General features: G+C 43.5%; 2 protein-coding genes across 2 annotated transcripts in view; one reads left to right on the forward strand and one right to left on the reverse strand.

Annotated features, from left to right (window-relative positions):
- The window catches only part of LOC144497075 (uncharacterized), a 257,791-nt gene that overhangs the window by 37,103 nt on the left and 196,732 nt on the right, over window positions 1–23,956 (forward strand). The window lies entirely within an intron of this gene.
- On the reverse strand, window positions 8,727–13,432 carry LOC144497083 (uncharacterized). Its single transcript, XM_078217838.1, has 2 exons — window positions 13,400–13,432; window positions 8,727–12,477 (listed from the first exon to the last, which is right to left on the reverse strand). Exon 2 carries the CDS (start codon window positions 12,010–12,012, stop codon window positions 10,804–10,806), a length of 1,209 nt encoding a protein of 402 aa, XP_078073964.1. The 5' UTR covers window positions 12,013–12,477; window positions 13,400–13,432; the 3' UTR covers window positions 8,727–10,803.

Raw genomic sequence — 23,956 nt, forward strand, 5'->3', positions numbered from 1 at the left:
AGAAGCTACGGCATCTCCTCCGGAGCCTTCAACATGTCATTGATGAAGACGAACATCTCGCCAAGGCCATCCCCACACCCCCACTTCTTGCCTTCAAACAACCGCACAACCTCAAACAGACCATTGTCCGCAGCAAACTACCCAGCCTTCAGGAGAACAGTGACCAAGACACCACACAACCCTGCCACAGCAACCTCTGCAAGACGTGCCGGATCATCGACACGGATGCCATCATCTCACGTGAGAACACCATCCACCAGGTACACGGTACATACTCTTGCAACTCGGCCAACGTTGTCTACCTGATACGCTGCAAGAAAGGATGTCCCGAGGCATGGTACATTGGGGAAACTATGCAGATGCTGCGACAACGGATGAATGAACACCGCTCGACAATCACCAGGCAAGACTGTTCTCTTCCTGTTGGAGAGCACTTCAGCGGTCACGGGCATTCGGCCTCTCTTATTCGGATAAGCGTTCTCCAAGGCGGCCTTCGCGACACACGACAGCGCAGAGTCGCTGAGCAGAAACTGATAGCCAAGTTCCGCACACACGCGGACGGCCTCAACCGGGATATTGGGTTCATGTCACACTATTTGTAACGCCCACAGTTGCGTGGACCTGCAGAGTTTCACTGGCTGTCTTGTCTGGAGACAATACACATCTTTTTAGCCTGTCTTGATGCTCTCTCCACTCCCATTGTTTTGTTTCTTAAAGACTTGATTAGTTGTAAGTATTCGCATTCCAACCATTATTCATGTAAATTGAGTCTGTGTCTTTATAAACTCTGTTTGTGAACAGAATTCCCACTCACCTGAAGAAGGGGCTTAGAGCTTCGAAAGCTTGTGTGGCTTTTGCTACCAAATAAACCTGTTGGACTTTAACCTGGTGTTGTTAAACTTCTTACAATGCATTCATACAGGGAGAAGCTGTTCCACTGCACATGTGAGAGAAAGCTTTTACACAGTTATCGAACCTCCAGGTCCATCAGATAATTCATACAGAGAGAAACCCTTCAAATGTGAATTTTGTGATAAATCTTTCCAAACATCTACAAGATTCCTGATACACCAGAGCGTTCACTTGGGAGAATCTGTTCAGGTGTGAGTTGTGTGACCGAGCCTTCACACAGTCATCAACACTCGCACAACACCGACGTATTCACACTGGGGAGAAACCATTCACCTGTGAAGTGTGTGATAAATCATTCTCTCGCTCATCTCACTTTCATGTTCACCAACACACACACTGGGGAGAAACCATTCACCTATGAAGTGTGCGACAAATCATTCTTCCGGCATTGAACCTATGTGATCACCGATACCTTCACACTGGGGTGGAGCTGTTCAAGTGTGAGGTATGTAATAAGGACTTTACAGAATTATCAGACATCAGGAAGCACTGGGTAATGTGTGTAATAAGGACTTTACATGGATATCAGGCCTGGTGAGTCATCGGTGCATTCACACAAGGGAAAAGAAAATATTCACCTGTGAGGTGTGTAATAAGGACTTTGAACAATTATGGAGCATGTTGGATCATCGTCGCATTCACACAGCAGGGAATCCAAGTGAGGTGTGTGACTAAATCTCTCACAGTTGGCAACACTGAGACATCCACACTGAGGAAAAGATGTTTCAGTGTAAGATGTCTGACAAAGACTTCATATCGTCAGCATGGATGAGGATTTGAATAGCAGATGGATTAATGTCGGGGTGGGTGGGAGTGTTGGAGATGGGCGATGTTCGTGATCTTTGTGATGGAGAGGGTATGGGATTGGGAGCTCAGCTGGACATTGAAGAGGATGACTCTGACCGATTGTCGTTGGAGATGAGATTGGAGAGGGCAATCAAGAAGAACGTAGGAACTGGAATCATCTCTTGAGCCTGTGGCGCCATTCGATTAGATCATAGCTGATCCGTATCTGAACTCTATCTACCTGCCTTGGCTCTGTAACCCTTAATCCCCTTGTCCAATAATAAACCAATCAATATCAGTTTTGAAATTTTCAATTGACCCCCAATGTCAACAGATTTTTGTGGGGAGCGAGTTCCAGATTTCCCATCCCCTGTTTGTGAAGAAATGTTTGTTGATATCATCCCTGAACAGCCTAGCTCTGATTTTAATGCTCTGTCCCCTTGCTCTGGACTCTCCCACCAGGGAAATAGTTTCTTTCTAACTATATCAACTTGTTTAATCGTCTTAAACATCTCAATTAAATCACCCGTTCATTTTCTTCATTCAAAGGAATGCAAGCTCAGTCTAAGCAACCTTTTAGCTCCAGGAGCATTCTGGTGAATCTATGCTGCACTCCCTCCAAGGCCAACATATCCTTCTTGAGGTGTGGTGCCCAGAACTAAACATGGTTCTCCAGTTAGGGTCTAAACAGAGCTCTTTACAGCTGGAACATAACTTCCACAAGGACACAGTTGGTTTTGGGGAGAAGTTGTGGGTTATCCTTTCTCTTCATAATGGTCCTGGAGTAATGAGCAGATTTGACAGAGGAAAGCAGGACAACGAGTGCTTGATGTGGTCAAGTCAGATCTGGCGGTGGATGGCTAAACCAATTGTGTGTCTGATAATTTCAAATCTTCACCCTTGGATTTGATAAGAAGTGAGATTGACCAGGAAGGAAGAGAATAAAGGTAATTTTGGAAACAGAAGTGTAAAATGTGGATATGAGGGAGCGGTTAAACCAGATTAACGGCTACAGAAGCATTGTGGTGAATGGAGGGTCAAAGTTCAAAGAGTTGGTGATTCGAAAGCGCTGCCCAACTCATCTGGGGGAAGAGTGTCTTCCATGGACCCATGTGACAATTGGATCTCTGTAACCATTGATGGGTTTGTATGATGAAAACGTGCTCCATCCTGTGTCACTAAAGTTGTGTCATTTCTGACCATCGGAAATGGGAGCCAGACTCAAGCACAGGGATTTTAAAAAAACTTCTGTCTGTAGTGTTGAGTTTCCCCTGATGTGAGTGTGTGTGTGTTAATAAAGTAATGATGTGGAGATGCCGGCGTTGGGCTGGGGTGAACACAGTAAGAGTTTTAACAACAACAGGTTAAAGTCCAACAGGTTTATTTGGTAGAAAATACCATTAGCTTTCGGAGCACTGCTCCTTCGTCAGATGGAGTGGAAATGTGCTCTCAAACAGGGCACAGAGACACAAAATCAAGTTACAGAATACTGATTAGAATGTGAATCCCTACAACCAGCCAGGTCTTAAAGGTACAGACAATGTGGGTGGAGAGAGCATTAAACACAGGTTAAAGAGATGTGTATGGTCTCCAGACAGGACAGCCTGCAACCCCAGGAGGCAAGCTGTGGGGGTTACTGATAATGTGACATAAATCCAACATCCCGGTTTAGGCCGTCCTCGTGTGTGCGGAACTTGGCTATCAGTTTCTGCTCAGCGACTCTGCGCTGTCGTGTGTTGTGAAGGCCGCCTTGGAGAACGCTGACCTGAAGATCAGAGGCTGAATGCCCGTGACTGCTGAAGTGCTCCCCCACAGGAAGAGAACAGTCTTGCCTGGTGATTGTCGAGCGGTGTTCATTCATCCATTGTCATAGCGTCTGCATGGTTTCCCCAATGTACCATGCCTCGGGACATCCTTTCCTGCAGCATATCAGGTAGACAACGTTGGCCGAGTTGCAAGAGTAGGTACTGTGTACCTGGTAGATGGTTCTCACGTGAGATGATGGCATCCGTGTCAATGATCCGGCACATCTTGCAGAGGTTGCTGCGGCAGGGTCTCTTTAACCTTCTGTCTCTTTAACCTTCAAAAAATGGTATTTGCTACCAAATAAACCTGTTGGACTTTAACCTGGTGTTGTTAAAACTCTTACTGTGTTCACCCCAGTCCAACGCTGGCATCTCCACATCATTACTTTATTAACACACACACACTTACATCAGGGGAAACTCAACACTACTGACAGAAGTTTAAAGTTCCATGCAGACGCTACGACAACGGATGAATGAACACCGCTCGACAATCACCAGGCAAGACTGTTCTCTTCCTGTGGGGGAGCACTTCAGCAGTCACGGGCATTCAGCCTCTGATCGTCAAGTAAGCATTTTCCAAGGCGGCCTTCGCGACACATGACAGCGCAGAGTCGCTGAGCAGAAACTGATAGCCAAGTTCCGCACACATGAGGACGGCCTAAACCGGGATGTCGGATTTATGTCACATTATCAGTAACCCCCACAGCTTGCCTCCTGGACTTGCAGGCTGTCCTGTCTGGAGACAATACACATCTCTTTAACCTGTGCTTAATGCTCCCTCCACCCACATTGTCTGTATCTTTAAGATCTGGTTGGCTGTAGGGATTCGTATTCTAATCAGTATTCTGTAACTTGATTTTGTGTCTCTGTGCCCTGTTTGAGAGCACATTTCCACTCCATCTGACGAAGGAGCAGCGCTCCGAAAGCTAATGGTATTTGCTACCAAATAAACCTGTTGGACTTTAACCTGGTGTTGTTAAAACTCTTACTTAATAAAGTAAGCCAACTCTCAGGAGTGGGAATGGGGTAGAATCAGACCCTGCTCTAGTTGGCGATGTGAATTATACACAGATGCTCCTCAAGTGACAGGTATTTGACTAATACGCTGGGTAATGTTTGTACTCTCCTGTCTGGGAGGACTACTATCCTGAGAATGGTGAGGGGGTGGGGCTGAGTCTCTACCGACCTGAGTTCCCTCAGCCCATCATACCTCGATGTAATAACGGTGTGATATGTTCACCTTATACTCCTCCAAGATTCAGTTCATGTTCTGGGTAATATCTTGAGTCATTTTGAAATGTTTTGGTATTTTGGTTGAATCAAGCTGAATATTGTGTTGTTTGGCAGCAGGAAGTATAGATGGAGTCAATGGATGGGAGGCTGGTTTACATGATGGACTGGGCTACATTCACAACCCTTTGTAGTTCAGAGCCATATTGAGCTCTGATACATCCGGAAAGGATGCTTTCTATGGTGCATCTGTAAAAATTGGTGAGATTCATAATGGACATGCCAAATTCCCTTAGCCTTCTGAGAAATTAGAGGCATCAGCGTAGAGGGACCAGGACAGATTGTTGGTGATCTGGACACCTAGAAACTTGAAGCTTTCGACCATCTCCACTTCATCACCGTTGATGGAGACAGGAGCATATCCCCCAGTATGCTTCCTGAAGCCAATGACTATCTCCTTCGTTTTACTGACATTGAGATATTATTGTTTTTGCACCAGTTCACCAGATTCTCTATCTCTTTCCCTGTACTCTGTCTTATCATTGTTTGAGATCAACACACTACGGTGATGTCATTAGCAAACTTGAAAATCTTGTTGGAGGGGAATTTGGCCATGTAGACAGAAGTGTATAAGGGGGTGACTTGAGAAAGCAGCCAGCAGAATCAAGGACCCCCACGCACCTCGGACATACTCTCTTCCACCTGCTTCCTTTGAAAAAAAGATGCAAAAGTCTGAGAACATGTACCGACCAACTCAAGAATAGCTTCTTCTCTGCTGCTTTCATATATTATCATATATTAAACTGATCTTTCTCTTCACCCTATCCTTTCCTTCTCTCCTATGAATCCTATGAACAGTATGTTTTGTTTGTCTAGTGCACAAGAAACAAGTGCACAAGTATCCCAATGCATGTGACAATAATAATTCAAATGTTTGTCTGATTTTTCCTGAATCTTCTGTATGGATATACAATTCAGAATAAATTCTCTTTTTTAATTTAACCCAAACTTCCTGATTGTTTCAGTGAATAGGAACACACCATGGTGACCAATCAGGAGCCTACATTAAGAGTCCTGTACACAATATATTGGTCAATGTCACTGTGGGCTGGTGCACTTTCTCCATCAATGGGTTTAGAATTCCCAGTTCACAGGAAGCTGAATGTTTCCCTAAGAAAGACTTGTATTGAAATAGCACCTGTCATAAACACTTTAAAATATTTTTTAATTCATACTTAACGTTACAAAGCCAATGTTCAGAATGGATCAAGCAAACCCAAATCCATTCTTTGCTTGCACCAAAAAACAAATGAATCCAATTCATGGCCCCCACAAGACAGACAAACAGGATCCAAGCTGACAGGATCCAAGCTGCATTGCACCCCATCATGTCTGAAAAGATTTGTTTTCACACAAGTCCCAACTTTTTATTTCAACTATTTATCCAAATACATTATAAATTACAATCCAAATACATTGTTTCAGTCCATTTTATCAGCTTCTACAAAATAGGCACGACTGAACGTGGTTTAGAATTAAGTATTAACAGGCTGGCAGAATTGTCCAATTTCAATAATCAATGAGGTTAAGGAGGTGGCCAATTCCCCATTAACTGTCACCTGTATTAAACACAATCAATCTTGACACAAAACCGTGGCAACCCCATTAACATGGTAGATAGCCAGCATCAGCCTCTTTTCTACAAAGGTTAATAGCTTGAATGTTTTTACACAAAGATAAATTATTGAAACAACAAGCTGATATAATCACAATATCAGCAGCAAATATACCTTCCTTAATACAGCAGCAAACAACCTTCCTTCCATTGAAAATGGAATCCATTGGAAATTAAGTTATCTGTCACCTTCCGGGGTTTTGCCTTCTGTGGTTATATCTTCCGGGCTTTTGCCTTCTGGGACACGAATCCCAACTGGAACAACAGTTCTCACACCAGTCCCAACCGGGACATGGTCAATGAAGTACTTAAATCATATCTTGTAATTGAAGAAGCATGGCAGCCAATTTATGCATAACAAGCTCCCACGAACAGCTGTATGATAATGAGCAGATAATAAGAGGTTAAGCCCCAAGGCTGTGCACAGGATGCTTTTCCCCTTTGCAAACTGGCCGCCTGAGAGTTTGATTTGAATTAAAATGGTAACTAGTTTGAGTTGCGGGTGTCAGTCTTTATGTCTGGATTTCTGAAGCAGATGATGAACTCCTGGAGTACTTGAGCCCACAACCCCCTGACTCAGAGAACAAGGTTGTATGTTCAAGTCCAACTCCAGTTGGATTATTCCGTGAACATGGATTAAAGTCTTGTCGTCAGGACCACACAAATAATTCCTCAGACTGAGGGCTCCCTGTCCAAACTCCACCCACCATTTATTTACACACAAACATGTTGTAAAATGAGTGAAGATCTTTACACGCTGCATTGATCATCAAGCCAATCAAATCAAATGGATAACCATTAAATAAACCTTATTCAATTGGTTACACACGCTGTTTTCCAAAGGTTTAATTGAATAAAAAATTGCATTCTTAAATCTACTTGGTAAAAATGCACCAATAACAAATGCACATTGTGACTTTGCACTAGTTTGTGTCAGTTTTGTCAGTGTAATCTGGCTGAATTAGACCATATCAGGAATTTTAAATGTAATTTAGATATGGTGTAAATTGAACTTTTGTGATGTTTAACACTGGTTCATTTACCAGGAAGCTGGTACCAATCACAGAAATGACCATGGCCCCAGATGGGAATATTGAGAGTGGTGAATTTCTGCCAATTGCGCCTGTTTGAGGCGGCTCTTCAAATTACTATGAAAGGCATAGATAGGGTGAACGGTGGGAAGCTTTTCCCCGGGTCGGTGGTGACGTTCACGAGGGGTCATAGGTTCAAGGTGAAGGGGGGGAGGTTTAACACAGATATCAGAAGGACATATTTTACACAGAGAGTCGTGGGGGCCTGGAATGTGTTGCCGGGCAAGGTGGTGGAGGCGGACACACTGGGAACGTTTAAGACTTATCTAGACAGCTATATGAACGGAGTGGGAATGGAGGGATACAAAAGAGTGGTCTAGTTTGGACCAGGGAGCGGCGCGGGCTAATTGTTCTTTGTTTCTCGTTTCAAGGCTTCATTCTATGATCATCTTGCTGGTGCCAGTTCAGAGCGAGACTGCGGATAGTTGGGAACCTGCCTCGGGGGCAGGGAATTCATATGGTGTTCGTGGAAGTGGAAATGACTAGGGTTGGGAAGCATTTTCCGATCAGGGCCAGTGTGATCTCCTGGACTCGTTTCGATCGCCTCAGGGGGTCGGAGAGGAATTTCCCAGATTTTTTTCCCCCATATTGGCCCTGGGGTTTGCGCCTCTCCCTGGAGATCACATGGTCTGAAATGGGGGGGTGGGGGATAGTTAATAGGTTGTGATGAACAAAGCATCGTAGCTGTGAGGGACAGCTCGGTGGATAGGATATTAGTATGTCGATAGGCTGGAAAATTGGGCGGGGATCCTGGATTCAGGATTCAATCCTGGACCGGGGAGCGGCGCGGGCTTGGAGGGCCGAAGGGCCTGTTCCTGTGCTGTATTGTTCTTTGTTCTTTGTACACTCAAGGATTTGGGCGTTCAGGCACCAGCAGTCATCTTCATGACTCCAGACTACATTCTGTGACCAGCAATTATTTCAGCAACCAAAAGAGAAAATCTCAGCAGGTCTGGCAGCATCTGTAAGGAGAAAAAAGTGCTGACGTTTTGAGTCCAGACGACCCTTTGTCAAAGCTAAAAGGCACAGAAAGTGGGAGATATTTATACTGCAGTGGGAGGGAGTGAAAGATGAGTCATTGCCAAAGAAACCAGCCAAGCGAAAATGAAGATGTTGGAGGGGGGGGGTGGGGCGTGGGGGAGAATGGTTGGGACAGAGGTAAAATTTAAAAAAGGAGAAGCAAAGGGGGAGAAAAGGTAAGGAAAGGGCTGTAAAGTAGGGGGAAAGAGTGGGGGGGGGAGAAAAATGAAGAAGGACAATAAAGAAATAAAAGGTAGAGAACAGTAAAAAACTAAATAAAATAGAATGAAAACAAAGGGGGTCGAGGTGGGATAGAGCAAATCATCTGAAGTTGTTGAATTCGATGTTGAGACCGGAAGGCTGTAAAGTGCCCAGCCGGAAGATGAGATGCTGTTCCTCCAGTTTGCGTTGAGCTTCACTGGAACATTGCAGCAAGCCAAGGACAGACATGTGTGCATGGGAGCAGGTTATTTCAGCAAACTACAGGCCCACAGATACTAGTTTATTTCAGTTGTGTCATATAAATAGTTAAAACTAGTTTAATCTTGTCATAATGACATTATTTCCTCAGTAGTATTGCATGGAACTTCTGCATTGTTTTTTTCATTTATGATAGAGTCCAAAATGGTGAATTTTCTCTCCATCCCTCTCATCTTTACAATGATGGAGAAGAGACTCAGGAAGAGACATAGATAGAGGAGAGAACATGAGGAGAGTGAATAGAATCATAGCATCCCTATAAGAGGCCATTCAGGTCATCAAGTCTGCACTGACTCAACATCTTACTCAGCCGCACCGCCCCCCCACCCGCACCCCCTAATCCATCTAACCTACACAACTTGGGACATTAAGGGGCAGTTTAGCAAGGCCATTCCACCTAAATGACTTCATTAAAGTAAATTTTAAAACTCAGAGTTTATAGAGTAGCTGTTTCCCAAGATGCTGGGAAAACATTCACATGACATCGGAGGCCACCCGCGGAGACCCACAGAGCTCACTGAACAGAAAACAATTCCCCTCCTTTATGTAGTGTGTAATGACTGTCTGAAAACACTCCAATGTGAATGTCACCCACACTGGATCATCCCACAAAGCTTTCATTCTCCAGAACTCAGACATCACACCCATATTCAGGGAAGGTGAGTGACCTGATGGTCAGCTCATTAGGGACAAGGTCCATCCCTTTCTTCCATGGCTGATGTCACCACTTCATCAACGACACATTGATGCGGAGCTTTTGTTTATTGAATATAATTGAACATTTACTTTTTGCTCTGATACAGGAAATAGGTTTTACAGCCTTTCAGGGCTCACCCAATGCTTTTAAACTCACTTAGCCCAAATTCCGAAAACAAAACAACCTATCTGGACATTACTTCAAGGAATGCAGACATCATGTCTCCGGCAAAGTAAGCCCACCTGCTGTTTTACAGCTCTTTCTATTCTGACCTTTTTAAACTACAAAATAAAAGTTACATTCCTAAAACTAAAAATTATATTCCAAAACTGAGGAACCATGAACTACATATTCACAACATCTCCCATCTGAAGAAAATCAAAATGTGTCACAAATGATGTGTTTTCATTTATACCGTGTAGAATATTACATCTTACAATATGGGCCAGATCTTAACAATTATCTTACCACATGCAATACACACAATAATCATCCTCCCATTGTCCAATCAACTTCACAAGTTCAACGGCACACTGCTGAATCCCACGTCCAGTTTAAGATGCAAAATATTACTTTTTGTGATTTTTTTGAGAGTTTTCTTCTTACAATATTTATAGTGCAAAGTTCCATCTACAAAAGAAGATTCTTCATTCTTATTCACAGGTGAATTTTCAAACTCGCTCTTTAAAACGGTCGCTGCTGATTTCAGTTTTTGAACCTCACTGGTCTCCATGTCTGTAGCTTTCTCATCTTTAAACTCTACAAAGAATGACTCAGTTAAATCCAGAGTTAAATTGTCTCCTTCTTCTTTAACTGTTGGCACAACCTCATTTCTAAATTCATTTTCTGGACTCAAAAATTTTAAACTCTCTTTTTAAGATAACTCCAAAATGGCTCCTTTTTGTGCCAAAAACTCTTTCCTTCTTAGATCAAAATCCTTTCTGGTTGTTCCGAGAATGTCATTTATAATTTCTTCTTTGATCTGATGAAGTACCTCTGTGCGAAGCGGTTCAGCTTCTCACGCTAAGTTCACAATTGAAGACTCATTCCCGTGTGGATCCGCTGCTGGAACAGGAGGTCCGAGAACCTCAAGAAGGAATTGTCTCACACCTCGCCTGGGGAAGGTTTCTCTCTGGTGTGAACGTGTTGGTGTGCACAGAGGGATGATGAGTCCAGGAACGATTTGTCACACACCTCACACGTAAATGGCTTTTCCCCAGTGTGAACTCGCTGATGTTTCAGCAGGTCCCAGGATTCTGCAAAGCTCTTATCACACACGTCACAGTTAAACGGTTTATCCCCAGTGTGGATGTGTTGGTGTGCACAGAGGGATGATGAATATGAGAATGATTTATCACACACTTTGCATGTAAATGGTTTCTCCCCGGTATGAATGCGTTGGTGTCTGCGGAGATGCGATGATTCTGAGAATGATTTGTTGCACTTGTCACACTTGAACGGCTTCTCCCCAGTGTGACTGCGTCGATGTTTTACCAGTGTTGATGACTGCGAGAACGTTTGATTGCATAGTTCACACTTGAAGGGTTTCTCCCCTGTGTGGACCCTCTGATGCCTCAAGAGGTGATAGTTTTGGGAGAAAGCCATCTCACAAAATTGACACTTGAAGGGTTTCTCCCCCGTGTGAATCCTCTGGTGTATCAGGAGGGTCGAAGATGTCGCAAAAGCTTTATCACAAAATTCACAATTGAAGTGTTTCTCTCCTGTGTGGATTGTCTGATGTAGCTGAAGGCTCCTTAAGTTGATGAAAACTTTGTCACAGACCTCACACTTGATCGCTTCCTCCCCTGTGTGAATGAGCTGGTGTGCATGGAGATTCCTTAACAGCGAGAATGATTTGTTGCACACCTTACATGTGAAAGGTTTCTCCCCTGTGTGAATGCGTTCGTGTTCACGGAGATGTGATGACTGCCTAAATGATTTGTTGCACATCGAGCATCTGAATGGTTTCTCCCCTGTGTGAATGCGTTGATGTGCACAGAGGGTTGATGGTTGCGAGAACATTTTGCCACAAACAACACATAAGAATGGTTTCTCCCCTGTGTGAATGCGCAGGTGCACTCGCAGGGTCCATGATTGTGAGAATGACTTTTTGCAAACCTTGCATGTGAATACGTTCTCACTTTTTTGAATGCATTTGTGTACACGGAGGTTCGATGACTGTGAGAATGATTTGTCGCACACCTCACATGTGAATGGTTTCTCCCCTGTGTGAACGCGTCGATGTTGCACGAGTCTTGATAACTTTGGAAAAGCTCGATCACACACCTCACACTTGAACAGTTTTTCTTCCATGAAGCTGCTCTTGCTTTACAAGAGGTAAAACAAATCCACCTTTCGTGTTTTGAGATGAGCCTGTGGAGTGTCCTCACACACAAACAGCCTCTCAACTGTACGATTGAATCAGTGCTTCATCTGGCTCGATGAAATGTTTGAAGCTCTCACCACACTTGAAGCCCACTCACTTCTCCCCAGCCTCACCCTGACCGATCACCCACCGCTGAACCTTCGGAAAGGTTGGTTCTGATGGAAGGTTCCACACCACTGACCAGTTTCAGATCTGATGATATGTCAAAGCTCCCCTGTCCCGACCGATTTCCAGATGATGGTTTCACTGCCCAACCTTCTCTGTGTTGAGCAATGCTGTGAAGGGACTGGGTGTCTTCCCACAGTTGTGCAGTTGTTCCTTGGGCGATAGTCAGGATCTATCTGTGGTGTCTATCCTCTCAGTATTCTCTGGTATGGTACAGTGCAATCCTTCTGTAAAACAGGAAAAGGAAACATGATTTCCTTCAACTCCTTCTCCTCCTTTGCTGAAGAGGCTGAATCCTCAGTTAGGAATCCTTTCTTTTTCCTCACTTGACTGTGACATACCCTCTGTTTCCAGCAGAGAGACTGAATAATGACCAGGAGCAGACAATGTGGCTACTTTCTTTCCACCACCCAGATCCCTATCTTCCCAGACACTGAGAACAATGCGAAAGACAGTTGGGTGCAGTGTAAAATGGGCTATCAATTCATTATGAGCTCGTGTGTGCTGGTGAAGACCAGTTTTACCTTCAGAGAATGTGTTTAATATAAAAACGCTCAGGAGAAATGTTAACTCAATGGAGGCTTTGAAATTTCTCCTCCTGTTTTCCCAAACCTTTTGTAGAAAACACACCGGGCAGGAAGTGTAGAGGCTAAGGAAAATATTGCTTCAGTGTAGGTGATTGAAGAGTTCTGGTTTATCCTGGGAAATTAGATACACTGCACTCACTCAGACTGCACATCCCAAATTCAGCTCTCAGACACAGCACTGGGCAAAACTATCAAATCCAAGCCCAGGCTTTTGGGAAAGGCCGAGGCCTTCAGGTAAAACTTTTCAAGAAGGCATTAAAATACATTTCAATAAATGTATGTCTACCCCTCGGCTGCTCATATTCAGCAATGACCCAGCAACAAAACTCCGCCTGTAAATCAGAAGGGAAATGCTTCCAATAAACACACTCAATATCCAACACACAGCTCCAATCAAACAGCTCAGCACAAAGCACCGAGTAAACAGGTCTCTCAGCTGGATCTTCTCACACAGCATAAGGGGCATTTCCACACCTGATTCCCCACAGGATAGTCAGACTGCCTGAACATTAGTGTGGATATTATGCAATGTAATTATTATAAATTCTGCTCCTTCACTCACCATCTCCTCACTTGGTTTTCAGTCCCTACAGGAAGTGAAGCAGCTGTGAAAGAGGAAGAGGAGGGAATGGGCAGAGTGGGTGGGCTCTCTGATTGATGTCTCTCACAGCCAATCCAAATATTTTTGGAGTAACAGGAGTTTCCTGAAGCTTGGGAAACTGACCGGTGAAACGGAGGCGACTTTGAGCAGTAGATCAGGTGGAGATTTAAACTTGTCTTTGTCCCATCTGAATAAAACCTCACTTATTGCAGCTGCTGTCTCAGTTCCCCTGGTAAATGTTTGACAGAGATTTCAAGTGTGGGAATAGCATTCTTCAACCTCGGAGGCTTTCAAATTGACAACATCAGTGTGGGATGTGTAGCCTCGAATGTCTTTGACAGCAGATCAGAAGAGGAAGACCCACAGCATCCAAGGCAGTGATGATGTGCAGTGGTGGGATCAGCACATGTACAGGAGAGAGGGGCATTGGAGAGAGGGGATAAAGATTGACTCGCGAACTAGGTTCGGAATGTGATCCATCACTCCTCGTCAGACCTCTTTGTTAGCCTGTCATCCGTTGCCTGCTATTATACACAACACCTGCACCCTCGCTCTTGCTGCTCACCTCTTCCCTGCACCCATGTCCCTTTCCAGTATTTGGGAGGTGACAACATGTTCAAGCACTTGGGGAGGTAAGGGAGGTTGGAGATGGGATAGTAGTTTGTAAGGTCAGAGGGGTCAAGGACTTTTTTTAATGAGGGGGTGATAACAGCAGATGTAAAGGAAAGAGGGACAACATCTGAAGAGAGAGAACTGTGCACAGCATTGGTGAACATGGGGAACAGGAGGGGAAGCTGGGTGATCAGCAGTTTAGTGAGAATAGCGTCGAGTGAACAGGTGAATCTCATGGACAAGATGAGCTCAGAGAGGGAACGAGGGGGAAATAACTTTAAGTTTATTTATTAATGTCACAAATAGGCTTACATTAACACTGCTATGAAGTTACTGTGAAAGTCCCCTAGTCACCATACTTTGGTGGCACCAATTTAGCATGGCTAATGCACCTAAGCAGCACATCTTTCGGGTAGGAGATAGGAGAGAAACTGGAGATATATATGCGTTTAGGGCTAGGGTAGGGGGGAGTATTAATGGATGATTTTCCAGACTGGCTAGTGGAAGGGAAGGAAGTGACAGATGCAGCTGATGGGACTGTTTTAATCTTATTTCCCTGTGCAGACAGGTCATAACCAGAAAGCAGAGATTTAAAGTAATTGACAGAAGGATTAGAGGGGAGTTGAAGAGTCATTCTTTTTTCACCCAGAGGGTGGTGAGGTTCTAAAACTCACTGTCTGAAAGGATGATAGAGGCAGAAACACACATCACATTTAAAACTACTGAGATATGAACTTGAAGGAATAACCTCTCCACATTTAAAATGTGGATCGAATAACTTCTCCACGTTGACACTGTCCTATCAAACACTCACAGAGAAGGTGCAGCACGGGTTAGATACAGATTCAAGTTCTGTCTAAACTGTCCCTGGATGTTCACTGGCAGCGGATGGTGAAACGGGAATTGGGGCTGGGAAATCACTGAACTTTGGAGTCAGGATAAGCAAGGAAATTTCTGGAAAGACAATTGCTTCTTACATACAATCTATATTTTGCCAGCATTAATTACTGACAGACAAAAACAAATCCTAACCCTATCAGTTCATTACTGGGATGTTTGGAATTGATAATCTGTTGGGAATGAAAAGAAGGGGGCAGCCCACCAAAAGGCATCAAATTTGGCAGCGATTACATTGAGACAAAGGGTCAAAGTTACAATCATCAAACCCTCATCTTTTACAACCCCAGTGGTCTAGTGGATAAGGCATTGGCCTTCTATGCCAGGATTGTGGGTCTGAGTCCCATCTGGAGTAAAGTTTGATCCAGAAACAAAGTTCAAAGCTCCTTCTCTAGATATTGTTACATTCTGTTAGTCAGGGAACTCTGTTTAACTTCTCAACCAATCTGGGTAGTTCCTGTTCAGCTCCCTTCTCACTCTGTCACTGGCTCCTCACTGACACAAAGCAATGCAATGTTTCTCCCAAGCTGTCACCATCCCAACACTCATGGAACAATATCACTCCACTTTCCCGGAAAATCCTGTCCCTTTCATTCCTGTCTTCAGTTTACCCAACACCCCAAACACAGTCACGACTTTGAAATGTCAACTGATAATATATAAAATTAGATTGAGATTTACGTTAGGAAGGCGATTGAGGAATATGGAACCAAGTGGAGTTGAAGGGGTAAATATATAAATCAGACATAAACTAATTGTAAGGTAGAACTTACTTGCGGGGCTGAATGTCTTCCTAAGTTTTTCAAGGATATTTACTCCTGTCTTAGATGATATTTAGCCAAATGATAAAAGCTTGTTCAAAGACCTGGGTTTTAAGGATTGTCTGAATGGATGATGGAGAGATGGAAAGGTTTACGCAGAGATTTTCTGAACGTATCACCTCTGCAGCTGAAGGACGAGGGAGAGGCAGAGAGGTTTATGGAGAGAATTTCTGAACTTATCACTGTTACATATGTAGCTTGGGGGTGTGTGCTGCCCCTTTAAGAGAGTGGGTGAGGTGACCTGGGGGATAAACTCTACCCAGGTGGAGCTTTGGGTGTCAATCTAGTTCTGACTGTGGAGCTGTAAAGACTTAAAATAAACTGTTCTTTGTTCAAGTTCTACAGACCTATCTTATGGTCTTTTTATAATTTATAATTAGACCCATGCATAATAATCACCTTTGTGGCTGAAGAATGAGGGAGAGATAAAGAGGTTTACGGAGAGAATTCCTGAACTTATCACCTCTGTAGCTGAAGGTGCGGCCAAGAATGGTGGAGTGCAAATGGTGAAGTGCAAATCGGGAATGTTGAAGAGGCTGGAATTAGATGAGTGTCGATATTTCAGCGTTGTGGGGCTGGATGGGATTCTAGAGATAGAGCGGGACAAGGCCATGAAGGGATTTGAAACCAAGGATGAGAATTTAACATTGAGTTTTTGGTTGACTGGGAACTGATATCGATCAGTAAGCAGAGTAGGAACAAGTACATTTGACAGAGACAGCAAAGATTGGATGGCCCCGTGTTTATGAAGGGTAGAATGTGGGGGTCCAGTGAGGAGTGGTTTGAATTGTCAAATCGAGAGGTAACAAAGGTCTGGATGAGGATTCAGGAGCAACTGAATGGAGGTAGAGAAAGAGAATGGAATGTAACGGTGGGGAGAATCGGTATTCTTCGTGATGGTGTGGATTTGCAGTTGGAAACTCATCTCAGGGTCAAAAACTACATTAATAATAGGAGCTGCTGAGTGTTCCTTTTGTTGTAGGTAAAATAATACCTCTGAGACTAGTGGTGAGTCAAAGTACAGCGGTTTATTTGCACAATTGTGGGAGACGTCTGATGCCTAACACGGCCTCAGACTTCTCATCAAATACAGGTCAAGAGCAAACATTTATACATGTATTTTCGCCCCTGGTCACATCCTCATCTTCCCATGATTATTGCTGTCTCAGCGATTCTATCCTTAGCGTAGTCCGCGTAGTCATGGCCGTCTCAAGGCTGTGTTTTGTCGTCTCTATGTGGACTCCTGTGGGTTGTTTAGATTATAAGTTTGCACAAACAGGTTTAACTAAAACACAAGAGCCTATATAGCAATTTATATCAGTATAAATATAATGAATATATGAATCTATTGTTATACGATGACAGAAGGCATACATGTCAGCTCCACCGTGTTGAACAAAGGTACATAATAGAAAGGAACATAAAATGGAGTTTGCTTAGCTGATTCTGCTAAGCCACATTCCTGATACAAAATTAGCTGGGAACAGCAAGGATAGCTGTCTCTCTTATCTGGTTTGGACACATGTAAACAGTCTTTATGGACATGAAGACACCGAGCTCTAATGAAAACATGAGCTCCAGAGTGCTTCTCACAAAATCTCTAAGTATCACAGTGTTCATTAACCCATTCCCGTCTTCACTCCCCCCTGTTGGTTGGGCCAGGTCCAAACATGGCCTTGTGACCAATTCAGAACCACATGTTATCGGCAAATGGACCTAGCTCCTTCGTCGGGAGGTCTGTTCCTCTGTTTAAGAAAGGGAATAGAAATGACCCTGGTAATTATAGACCGGTTAGTCTTACTTCGGTGGTTGGTAAATTGATGGAAAAGGTCCTTAGAGATGGGATTTACGATCATTTAGAAAGATGCGGATTAATCCGGGATAGTCAGCACGGATTCGTGAAGGGCAAGTCGTGCCTCACAAATTTGGTAGAATTTTTTGAGGAGGTAACTAAGTGTGTTGATGAAGGAGGGCAGTTGATGTCATATACATGGATTTTAGTAAGGCATTTGATAAGGTCCCCCATGGTCGGCTTATGATGAAAGTGAGGAGGTGTGGGATAGAGGGAAAGTTGGCCGATTGGATAGGTAACTGGCTGTCTGATCGAAGACAGAGGGTGGTGGTCGATGGAAAATTTTCGGATTGGAGGCAGGTTGCTAGCGGAGTGCCGCAGGGATCAGTGCTTTCTCCTCTGCTCTTTGTGATTTTTATTAATGACTTAGAGGAGGGGGCTGAAGGGTGGATCAGTAAATTTGCTGATGACACCAAGATTGGTGGAGTAGTGGATGAGGTGGAGGGCTGTTGTAGGCTGCAAAGAGACATAGATAGGATGCAAAGCTGGGCTGAAAAATGGCAAATGGAGTTTAACCCTGATAAATGTGAGGTGATTCATTTTGGTAGGACTAATTTAAATGTGGATTACAGGGTCAAAGGTAGGGTTCTGAAGGCTGTGGAGGAACAGAGAGAACTTGGGGTTCATATCCACAGATCTCCAAAGGTTGCCACTCAAGTGGATAGAGCTGTGAAGAAGGCCTATAGTGTGTTAGCTTTTATTAACAGGGGGTTGGAGTTTAAGAGCCGTGGGGTTATGCTGCAACTGTACAGGACCTTGGTGAGACCACATTTGGAATATTGTGTGCAATTCTGGTCACCTCACTATAGGAAGGATGTGGAAGCGCTGGAAAGAGTGCAGAGGAGATTTACCAGGATGCTGCCTGGTTTGGAGGGTAGGTCTTATGAGGAAAGGTTGAGGGAGCTGGGGCTGTTCTCTCTGGAGCGGAGGAGGCTGAGGGGAGACTTAATAGAGGTTTATAAAATGATGAAGTGGATAGATAGAGTGAACATTCAAAGACTATTTCCTCGGGTGGATGGAGCTATTACAAGGGGGCATAACTATAGGGTTCGTGGTGGGAGATACAGGAAGGATATCAGAGGTTGGTTCTTTACGCAGAGAGTGATTGGGGTGCGGAATGGACTGCCTGCAGTGATAGTGGAGTCAGACACTTTAGGAACATTAAAGCGGTTATTGGATAGGCACATGGAGCACACCAGGATGATAGGGAGTGGGATAGCTTGATCTTGGTTTCAGATAAAGCTCGGCACAACATCGTGGGCCGAAGGGCCTGTTCTGTGCTGTACTGTTCTATGTTCTATGTCTGCCCCCTCTGCCTCTACGCTTGCACCCGACATAATCCGCACTGTTACTGTTTTGCAACAGGCGTTCAATAATGTCATACAAACACAGCAAGTAATTACAATTAATACAATCAATCCATGCATCAGGTATGCACCCCACGAGCCGAACCATTGCCTCAGCCAGCCTGGAGGGTTATAATTGTGATATTGGTTCCCCCTCATCCTGTATTGTTTTCGCCACATGTTTAATATGATCTGCTGAGCGAGTTATATTCCCCGAAGCATCGAGAATATACGTACAGCATTCGGAGCCATGTTCCTCCTTGGGAGGCTGGCACATAATCGAGTGCTAATTGGATCTGTAATGCCACAGTCCGAATAGCTACGACCTCTGCTGATATTTCAGAGACGGCCATGCTCACCTCCTCGAACCCATCTTTAGTCTCATTTGTAATTCTCTCTAAGGTCGAGGCCATCCGTATAAGTTCTTGAGCTGCCTTTGCTGTCCCATAAAGTGGGTAGGCTATCATAAAGAACCCGTTCTGTCTCACTAATGGCTCGCTTAGCCCTAAGCAGGTGTATCTCGGGGTGGTTCCGTAAGTCAGTGTAATGGTGAATATAAGGCACCACATTTGCCAAATAACACGATCCTGTCCAATTCCAAGGAAGCCACGGATAGGCGTTGCTTCCACAGACAAAATAGGTACCATTATATGCAGTCATCTTGCTTACATAAGCGGAGTAGGGGCTAACTGGGACGGTGGCTTTGGGGCATTGGATTGTGACCTGTACCATGGCCCAAGCGTCATTAGTGATATCAATCTGCTGTATACAGTAGCTACGGCCAACAGGTATGGTTCCATTTCTTATCAGACAGATAGATCCCCTTTGTTGATTTTTCACAAAGAAGTAGGATGGGGAATCTGATCTGTCGTAGCTGGGCTGGTCGTGTTTCTTAAAGGTCGATAAAGTGCACCCTCCGCCCCCTAGTCTTGAAACAACATCACTGTTGCTGATACCCTGCATGGTGGTACCCGATGGGGTTTTAAATGTCAGTTTCCATTTCCCTTCCTGGGTTCCATTCTGATTTAAAATCCATTCTATTATTTCCGGAGCTGATAAAGGGACAGGAAATGAAGGAATTCCTCCCTTTCCTCCGTGCGTGGGAATGTGTGAACAGACCCAGCACTTGCTCAGATTCGATTGTGATGCATACAGGTAAGACATATACACAAGGTGTTCATACAATAGACAGAGTCATCGTTACAAAGATGTTCACTGTGTCCCATCCCTAAATTCTCATAATTCCATCTATACTTTCCCGCTATGGCTAACAGGGCCAGGGTCATGAGAAGCAGCATGAGAAGCATCCTATCACTTATTAATAATCCGTGCAACTGTTATACAATGTTCCAAAGGCTATATTGCCCACACGCAACTTCCCGCGAACCCATTCAGCTTGCTTGGAGGTCAGTCGTTGTCTGTACATTCCTGCAATTGGAGTATATCACATATTTTTCCAATTAATTCCAACATATTCAACTGATATCAACTGAGTTTAATGTTTAATGTTTACATGTACCTTTCCCGCTTATGTCTATACAGGCACAGGTATCTCCACTAATTATAACTTCACACGGCCCATTCCATTTTAGTACAAACCCTGATTTGTCAGGTAGTGTTTTCACTAGGACGTCCCGTTGTTGGAATGTCAGGGAGCATTTCTCTCTCCGCGTCTCTTATTTCCTGATTGTCTTTTACCAATTTGCGCATCCCTTTTAGTTGGGTGCTTAGTTCCAAAACATCTCTCCTGATTTTATCTTTTAGTGGACCTACATCGGTCCCACCTGTTATGATGTTTTCTGGTAATTGCATCGCCCGTCCTGTCATTAGTTCATAAGAGTTTAATCCAGTTGTCCGGTTTGTGGTAGCCCTTAATCTCATTAGTATGGTGGGCAATACCTTTGTCCACATTTTCCCCCGATGTCTGTATGGCTTTAGTCAGTGCATTATACATCTAATTACATGTCCCCCTTCCATATAAAGCTTAGTGTAAATCAAATAACACTTTGCACCGGCTGCAGCTGGACATCCATTCATTTGTATATAATCCTATCAAAAGACATCGCTTTCCTCATTAAAATCACATGCTATACAGCTCTGAGTTCTATGTGATGTACTCTTACATTATCTCTAATTTGATAATTTGGTTGTGCGTAAGCATTACAGTACTTCACAAAGTACTACTAAAACACCAACATTTAGCTTGGGATAAATAGCCTTTTCTCCTACAGAATTGTGTTTTTATCAATACACAATATATTATATAAATTGGTTAAGCCTTTTCAGGATTTGATTTTATTCTCAGGTCTATATGGCAGTGCTTATACTGTATAATAATCAAGCGGCAGTTGTATCATGCTGCTTTACACATCATAAATGTGATATCCAAACTCTTTTAATTAAAGCCGTTTCTATTTTTAAACTGAGCTCCAGATCAAAAGCCCCCGCATTTAAAAATAACAGGCGCCAAATCAAAATCGGAGTAGGTACAATACATACTAGTTAATTGATTAGAAACGTTTTGGTTTGATTCTTAACTGGCTAGGTTTTAAGCTTTGCAGTGTTTTTATATTTGGAGAACCTTGAACAATAGATGGCACATGAAATTCCAATGGCAGTACATATATTTTAACCAGTTACGAATACTACACGATCAGACGTTCGTAAATCACTATATTCTGTGGATCTTGATACTGCATTCTATCTGGGCAATTTGCATTGGTATTGGTCTCCAGAAGTTAGTACTGTAGTCAGATTTTCCTTTGGATGGGCTAGTCAGAACTATCATCAATGTTAGACGATGTAATCTATTGCATGTTAACGAAACATCATACAAGCCTTGAATTTCATATTGGTCCAAATGTTATTTAGAACTAACTGGCAACACAAGTTCCAACAATTCATGGTGTTCAATGGTTGGCAACAAATGCAGATTAAAAATACTCAATGACAACATCTTTATCTGCATTAACAACTGAGGTTTTAACTGATTAATCTCCCACTGGAACTTGGAGTAATCAGAACTACAATGCATTTCACTAACTTGATATACTTTAAACTGACTCATAGACAGTATATTTACCTCATTCTTTTGTTCCTATTTTTCTGCTGCTTCACAAAACTACTTTTTTTCCTAACTTCTCAACTAACTCTCTTATAATTTCGACTTCAAGACAAGGAAAGAGCACATGGTCCTCCCAAGGTTTAACTCCTTTCTTAACATTAGAACATTAAAGCGAACAACAGCAAAACATTCACGCAACCACTTTGTTAAACACACAGATACTCATGGAAGCTTCCAACATTTATTCAAACTTAACATCTTAAACTGGGATGAAAGTAAAACACTTGAGAATACAGAATGTTGATTAACAGTCGCTTTTATTCTTCTGTCTTCCAAACTGTAATTAAACTCAAAACAGAAGTAAATTCAAGAAATCTTATCACTGTAATCTCTAACAGTTTTAACACTCCCCCGAAAGTAATTTATTAAACTCGCATACAGAGAAGCTTTGATCACTTTGATCTGCTATACCCTGTTCCACCACATGAGGCTCTCGATTGCATAATTTCATCCCCTCTCTCTCTATCAAGAGAGACAGCCTGCTAGTTTTTAACCCTTTACTCCCCTCTTTGGTCTATCATGCTTCAAACTAACCAATTTAACCTAATTTGAGTCCCTTCTGTCTTTGCAGCGGCACTGGCACTGGTGTCTGTTATATTCATTGGGGCAATGACGGCTACCTTAGATTTCTGGTGATTATCTATACTGGGTCGATTCCACCAATCCTCCTCCTGTTCATCCGTATCGGTATTTTGGAACAACATTGGCAAGCCGGTTGCCTCTGGTTTTTCATCTTTCCTTTGTTCGGCTTGCCGTACTAATTCTTTTTTCTCGGTCTTGCCTTTCCTTTACAGTCTCTCTTGTTCTACTCTATCTCTTTTGTCCTCCTCATACTTCTCACATTCCCACTTCAGGTGGCACGGTAGCACAGTGGTTAGCACTGCTGCTTCACAGCTCCAGGGGCCTGGGTTCGATTCCCGGCTTGGGTCACTGTCTGTGTGGAGTTTGCACATTCTCCTCGTGTCTGCGTGGGTTTCCTCCGGGTGCTCCGGTTTCCTCCCACAGTCCAAAGATGTGTGGGTGAGGTTGATTGTCCATGCTAAAAATTGCCCCTTAGGGTCCTGAGATGCGTGGATTAGCGGGTAAACGTGTAGGGATATAGGAGTAGGGCCTGGGTGGGATTGTAGTCGGTGCAGACTCGATGGGCCGAATGGCCTCTTTCTGCACTGTAGGGTTTCTATGATTTCTATGATTTCATTCTTACCCAAGTCTTAGGGTTTCCGTCATTATCACATACGTTGATCCTTCTTCTGCGTGCATTTTTCCTTTCTTAACTGTTTTGTTGTAGTTATTCTGCTCCAGTAAGTGGGAGCATTCCCTAATACCCTCTGAATCTATCCTCTGAATCTCTGTTTTAAACTGGGAGAAGGATTTATAATTTGCTTTTGGCTGCGCATCTGTTCCCCTTCGGGTTACTGGTGCTAAGTTGTATTCTAGCGTTTCCCACTCCTCTGGAGGAGCGGTTGGTCCCTGTTGTGTGGACTCATTAGGAGATAGAGGAACAGTTTCCCCTCTCCATTGTTTTTCTTCTAACACTTGGTTTCATTTCTCCAGTTCCCTTATTCTGGATTCTAACTCTCTAATCTTTTCTTTATTTTCACTCCACCTTTTAGTAGAGGCGACTACTTGCTCAATTAGTCCAGCTAACTGATGTATTAACAATACTTCTATCTTCTTTGTCTTGTTTCTCTTTAGTAGGCAGGGTCTTCTGTCCGTTAATTTCTTTTACATAGATCATTTTATTCGTTATGGGTAAGGGTAGGTCAGTGATAGATATGGAGGTTCCCGTATCCACCAGCATTTCACATTGTCTGCCCCCTACTAGTGCAGACATATAGATTCTACCCTCCTCTTACCCAAACTCAC

This window comes from Mustelus asterias, chromosome 8, assembly GCF_964213995.1.
Source record: "Mustelus asterias chromosome 8, sMusAst1.hap1.1, whole genome shotgun sequence".
In the NCBI taxonomy this organism is placed as follows: domain Eukaryota; kingdom Metazoa; phylum Chordata; class Chondrichthyes; order Carcharhiniformes; family Triakidae; genus Mustelus; species Mustelus asterias.

Bases quoted from the DNA above. Each gene is read 5' to 3' on its own strand.
- LOC144497083 (XM_078217838.1), bottom strand. From the start codon at position 12,012: ATGGAAGAAAAACTGTTCAAGTGTGAGGTGTGTGATCGAGCTTTTCCA.